This window comes from Morone saxatilis, unplaced genomic scaffold, assembly GCF_004916995.1.
Source record: "Morone saxatilis isolate NCDOM2014 unplaced genomic scaffold, NCSU_SB_2.0 Contig20, whole genome shotgun sequence".
Lineage (NCBI taxonomy): Eukaryota > Metazoa > Chordata > Actinopteri > Moronidae > Morone > Morone saxatilis.
Window position 1 is genome coordinate 13795631 of NW_023339763.1, and position 6506 is coordinate 13802136.

General features: G+C 38.6%; 2 protein-coding genes across 3 annotated transcripts in view; both read left to right on the plus strand.

Moving 5' to 3' along the window:
• The window catches only part of tmigd1 (transmembrane and immunoglobulin domain containing 1), a 3801-nt gene extending 649 nt beyond the window's left edge, over positions 1 to 3152 (plus strand). The window contains exons 2-6 of the mRNA XM_035666929.1: positions 388 to 472; positions 607 to 897; positions 1826 to 2113; positions 2233 to 2336; positions 2434 to 3152. Coding sequence (XP_035522822.1) covers positions 409 to 472; positions 607 to 897; positions 1826 to 2113; positions 2233 to 2336; positions 2434 to 2445 — 759 coding nt within the window. The 5' untranslated portion in view covers positions 388 to 408 and the 3' untranslated portion in view covers positions 2446 to 3152. The remainder of the gene's footprint in view (positions 1 to 387; positions 473 to 606; positions 898 to 1825; positions 2114 to 2232; positions 2337 to 2433) is intronic.
• A 2682-nt stretch (positions 3153 to 5834) lies between these two features.
• Positions 5835 to 6506, plus strand: part of LOC118331228 — a 4434-nt gene continuing 3762 nt past the window's right edge. Inside the window, exon 1 of one of the 2 annotated variants that reach the window (XM_035666029.1) lies at positions 5835 to 5945. The gene's annotated coding sequence lies outside the window, so the exon portion shown is untranslated. The remainder of the gene's footprint in view (positions 5946 to 6506) is intronic. The other variant, XM_035666030.1, reaches the window with a different exon arrangement.

Here is a 6506-nt window from a genome sequence, read left to right on the forward strand (position 1 = left end):
ATCATCAGCTCTCCCTGTCTGTCTCTGAAGGTTTGGCTCTAGAAGAAGCTCTGTTCCTTTTTCCGACCTGATGAATCACACAGTAAAATGCTCCGCAGCCCTGGGTTTATTGTAATGAGCAGCTTTATTTGTACAGCACCTTCGGACACAGAGGCAATTCAAAGTGCTTTACATAAACAGCATTAAGAAACATAAGGCAGTATGAAAAAGCATATAAATAAGCTTTAACTTGTGCAAGCCAGACATGCGTCTGCCCCAGCCACTTGTCTGGGGCTACAGCTTCATTTTTCTCTTGCAGTGCAGAAGTTTTGGTGAATTTAGATTAAAGGAGAATTTTAAATAAACTCTGTATGAATGCTTTTTGTCATTTTCCCCCTTTACCTTCAGATTTATCCAAGAAAGAGAAAAATGAAGTTGATGTTCAGACCTCCTCTCCTCCACTTGCTCCTATACTGTGCAACTCAGGCATTAGGTAAGTGCATCTGCCCACCAAGAACTGAACTGACCTACCCCTCACTTTTAAGACTACTTTTCTCTTTCCACTTTTGTTCAATCTAAGCTTTCACTGCTTCACTCAGCCATTCATCTTTCTGTCCCTTTCCTAAGGTGTCAAGATCCAGTCTGTCCCAGAGGTCAGCAGTGATGGTGTTATACACACAGAGGTAGAGCAGACTGTGTCTCTGGTTTGTCAGCCTGACAGCAGCTATGAGCTTCAGGCTGATGAAGAGTTGGTCTGGCTGAGGAATGGTGCTGTCGTCAATCTGAAGGAAGGAAATAAGAAGGGTCGCAGCAGCGTGTGTGTTACACCCATCATCTATGAAGAGAATGGTGCCATGTTCACCTGCCACCTAAGCAAAAATGTCACAGTTAGCGCCTCGGTCACCCTGAATGTCACATGTGAGTCAATTCAAATAATCCAACCTTTATTTGAATGATGACAATAATGGCTATAATGCTAGTAGGCCTAACTAATATCTGATATATAGCTTTTAGGTTTACTAGGGATGGTAATGTTGGGCAGGTGATCCTGTGACCTTCCCTCTGGTGCCAGGTTGACGTTTGAGTAAAATCTTTTTATTTTAGGACATACAGAACAGCCACACAACGGGCTTATCTCGCTGTGGGCTACAAAGGCAGAGACAGACACAAGATAATAACTAAATGTGAATTACTACATTTTGGGGTTACATTCAGGAGAGCAAGGGGGTTAAAGGTTAGCTTCAGTGTATTCCGTAAATGATTTCCAAATTCTCTCAAAGTTATCAGAGGAGACATTCATGTCCCTCAATTTAAATCACTTTTTGAGCCATGTGAGCCTTACCTACTATATATCAGCATGTTAGCATTGTCACTGTGAGCATGTTAGCATGCTGATGTTGGCACAGCCTAAGCACAGCTTTACAGAGCTGTGAGGGTGGCTGTAGACAGCTTTGTGAGGCTGCGCTTATAGACACAGCAGAGCTGTGGGCTAAATTCCCTAAATGCTAACGTCAGGTAACATTCTGATGTTTAACAATATAAAGTTTACCATGTTCTCCATCTTAGCATTGTTTATTCCAATTAAAGGTCATTAGAATAAATTTGTATGGGAACCATGAATGTCTGCACAAAATCTCATAGCAATCCACCTAATAAGGCTAGTTGTTGATAATTTTCAGGCTTACATTGCCAGCTAGAGGCATGCCGTAAGGTTAACATACAAATGACAACTCAGAAATAGCTGCACTCTTATTTAAATGAAATCTTTGGAACTATTTGAAAAAACAAAAAATTGGTTGTTTCAGTTGTGTTGCATTAATATGTCCTTTGTGATGTTCCCTTTCAGATCGCCCACAGCTCTCTGGGTCAGAGCAGGTTATAGTAGAAGAAGAGGCAGAGCTGCTCCTGCAGTGTGATATCTGGGCCAATCCGCCAGTCTCATCCGTGTCTTGGACACTAAATGGAAGCAAAGTGGATCTAGAAGCAGGTGGCTTCACAGTGACCAACGATGGCTTTACAAGCCGGCTATCCAGCAACAACATAGAGAAAAGCTTGCATGAAGGCACGTATGAGTGTTTGGCGGACTCGCCCATCTACGGAATACACACCAAGGTCTTCTATGTCACATTAACAGGTCAGTTCACACAATTCTTCTGAAGCCACATCTTGGTGTTGAATAGTTTAAATATTTTAATGCTCTCTCAACAGTGTTAGAAAAGGTGTTTTAATCATCTTCTTCCTCCACATTTGTAGAAAGGACCATGAAGTTCCCAATGATGCCCATGATAGCAGGCCTGGTGGTGGTGTGCCTTACGGCGCTTCTTGCCGTTTTTTCACGCTGGGAGAAAATTACAAAGGTAACAACACGCGAAACACACACAGCCTACAGCACAAAGACTGACCCTTGACACACTACAAACTGAACCTCCTAATGCTGTATTCCTCTTTTCACAGTGCTGCAAGTAGGTTGTGCCTAAAATAACCGGTCTTCGCCATGAGACCATGAAGACATCACCCCTTTTGTTTTGTTTTGTTTTGTGTGCATGAGACTGCCGTTACCCATTAACGTTTGACAATTATTAAAATGGTTTGACATTTTGGGAAACAAGAGTTCAAAGACCAATACCACTCTCATATCTGTCTGTGAAATATGAAGCTATAGTAGAGCCAGCTGGTTAGCTTAGCTTAGCATAACACAAAGACAAAGGGAAACAGCTAGCCTGGCCGTGCCCAAAGGTAACCCCTCCGTAAAACCACAATGTGCAGGATTATGTATTGATTAAACAAAGAATATAAAGTGTTAATTATTTAGCTGTAGTGGTTGGGGGATTGATTTCGTTACCTTTAGACAAACCCAGGCTAACAGCTTCCCTCTGTTTCCAGTCTTTGGCTATGCTAAGCTAAGCAGCATCTAGCTGCCAGCTTTATATTTACCGTACAGACATTAGAGTCTTCCCATCTAACTTTTAGCAATAAGGCAAATAAGCATATTTCCTAAAATAGTCTTTAAAATCTGACAAAATGTAGCATCCTGTCTACTGTATTAGCTGTTGATTATGGCAGGAGGATCTGGGAAGTTGCCATGTGACCTTGAGATCATCCTAAAACGTGTTATTTTTCATAGTGTGATGCAAAATTCTATCTTTGCAATAAATATGCTTCGGTTTCCTCACCACACTGGTCTGTAGTTTTTCCACATTTGCACTGAACTTTAACTCCTGACTCAACAATACAATCAAGGCTTGTTAAAATGTTATACATTTACTCTTATTGAGACAAAAGGACTGCGATGTCATTAGGGTCAAGGTCTAGATCTTAGTGTTCTTACCAATAAAGAAACACTTAACCGGATCACATAAAACAGTGCAATTAAAACGAGGATGGTAGCACGTTTGACAAGAATTCACAGGTATGAGATACGTGCAGCACATGTACAAAGACAAGCTGAGTGAAGGCTTTTATTGTGAAAGAAGCTGCTTGGTTATGCATGCTTTTTTGAAACTCTTGTCAAGAATTCATTTGGTCCTTTTTTGTGCCAGACAGTTACGGTTGTTTCCACAAGTCAGTAAATATCAAGTCATCTTTATTGGGAAATTCTCAAAGGGACAGTATCAGTTACAAAACCCATGTTTTAACGAGTGCTGAGAAGATACAAGAACCTCTCTGAACTACAAAGTATCAATAACATGCTTATAATATGTCAAAATTAGAATATGGTTCATCACAAATAGTTTTACAACACAATAGAAGAACACATGGATAAAAAGTTAAAGTGCAAAGTGGAGGCTTGTTAATTCATTTGTTTAATCATTAGAGAATAAGACGAGAGGTTGTCATGACAAAGATCTCAAAGCATTGTGGATTGAATGCATTTCACATGCAGGTCTGTGGGGACATCTGCTGGCCACTTTAAAACCTTCCATATCCATAATAATAACATGTTTGTGTGAATGTGAAAATAAAGAAACATAATAGATGTGAGAAAAAGATATGCCTCACTGTGTATGACAAATTAGCATCAGTTTTTAGTCACTTTTCCTTGTTGTCTTTATGTTAATCGGTTGCAACAGGACAGAGTATGGTACTTACTTAATTTAACTTCTGTCCAGGTATTTATATATCTATATTTGAACGGAGGAAGCATTAATGTTAAAGTTAAGACTGCTGACCACATAAAACAACAAACATAAAAATAAAGTCCCGTTTTCCAGATGAGCACAACCAGCACGCTCGTGGGCCTACAATGTTCTTGACCAAATACATCAATATATACATCAATATATACAATATATTATATATCAATATAACGTGGTGATATTTTGTCGATAACTACAGATACTTTTGGAGAAGAAAATAATATGATGACCTAACAGGTGAAAGAAGCCAGTGCCCTTTTCACTCAGCTGGCACAATGAAATAGGCTGTCTCAATAAAAACATGCATATAAATTAAATTATACCCCAATCCCACATATCATTATATAATTCAAGAAAATACTGACAGCATGACATGAAGGCTTTGTTAACGGCATTGAATTAAGACCATTTTCTGTCTTCCTTATGTGTGTAAATGGGGTGGACAAAATATTTGAAACACCTCTCACATATGAAATAATGTAGTACAACACTATTACCTACTGGTGTCAAAACTTATCAAGCTGAATCAACCTAATCTATCTCATGCCAAGTCAATAAAAACAACATTATAAACCTCACAAAGATAAGATTTATTACTGGACTGTTGTCCTGGATTGCATATATACTGTAAGTGGTATATATGAGTTTCACTGGTATGAGTATAATCTACATTAGCATGTATGAAACTGTACAAGAAAATTATGACTAGTATGTTGGTGATGATGATAAATGTAATGTGCAGAAACCTTTATCTGTTTTATTACAGAAATGTATGCAATAAATCGGCAAACAAAGAGGAATGTAATTCTTCAACAGTCAATATAGAATAGATTAAAGTTGACATGACAATACAACTAACCAATTACATTATAAGGAATCAACATTTTGTTTTGCTTACAGTATTCATACAAAGTTATATAAAAATAAGAAGGATAAACACGAACAAATTAGTAACATATACAAAGAAACCGAAACAGGTATTGTAGATTACCATAGTCTTGATGGCTTTCTGTTTATTTGTCCATATAATGCTTTAAAGTAATGTCTCACCTCAGTGTTGAACTGATATATGTTGGTCTTCTGTGACCATTTACATTTATGGATATAAAATTTGGCATTCAAAATAGGAAGATTTAACACAGAATTGTGGCTTCTCTCAGCTTCTTTTTTCCTAAATCTGCACAGCAATCCAAAAAAAGGGTCACACATAGAACGATCCATTCATAAAATAAACCCATATAATTTCTGTGCCCTTTTCACTGAGGACTTTTTTTTTGTTCAGGTCAATGTAGGAAAAGAAAAGAATTAATTCCATTAAGCTGCTTCAGTTTCAGGGCCCTGGTATTGTGCATGCTGGCTCACTGTCACACTGTCATGGCTCACTGGGACATTTGAATATAACAGAGCCATTATTAAGTAGTAAAATATGTCTGACGTGAAAAAGGCCTAGGCCTTATTTCACAAAAAAAACCCACAGATGGATGAATTGCTGGGTTGGATAAATTAAATGTATGATTTTTTGAAATACTTCTGTTGCTTAGTTGAGGTTAACATTTTATTATCGAAGTACCAAATGAATTGCTGATAAATCCTATATTCTTAAAAGCACCAATTCAATCTTTCACGCACGTTTCAGTCTCTCACGCCTGCACGCAGAGACGTACGTAACGCGTCACGTCGCTCCGGAGTGTTTGCGTGAAGGGCGTGGTGATGAGTGTCTGCGTGCAGGCAGCGGTCCACCGCCAAATTCAAACAGAGAAAGAAAGAAACCACAGCAGCAAGCGGCTGAAACCGAGAGCACAGGCACATTATCACAGCTGATACTTTCAGGTAAGCCAGCGGTTCGATACACGCGTGTTGGCCTGCTCTTCTTTTGTCTTTTTCGGCGTATTTAACGTAGACTTTAATTTAGTAACCCGGCGTTTTAAACTGTAGCTATCGGTGTTCATGCGGATAAGCTAACAACTTCGCCACAGCACGGCTCTCTTTTTGTTGTTTGTGAATGGTAAACACAGGCCTTTTGTCGGTAATGGTTGTACTAGAGAGTGTGCAGCTTTTATTTTCATTATTTTTTTCCCATTTGACGCCTACGTGATAAATCACTGCTATTTGCGCCTCGGGGTGTGTTTTGCTGGTTAGAAGTTTTAAACAGGGCAGAACTTTTGATCAAACAATAGCCAAAGATATTTCACTAGCACGATTAACCTCTGCATGATCATTTTCACCTTTAATACTCTTCTTTTGTTCATCCACATTTTTGTCCTTTCTTAAAAGACCAGTCACACTTAAAGTAGCTCAAGATTGCGAAGAGTTTTACTTTTTTTGTCTCTATCTTAACATCTGGAAAATACTCTTCCTTACTTCCACAATGTGACATATTACATTATTACC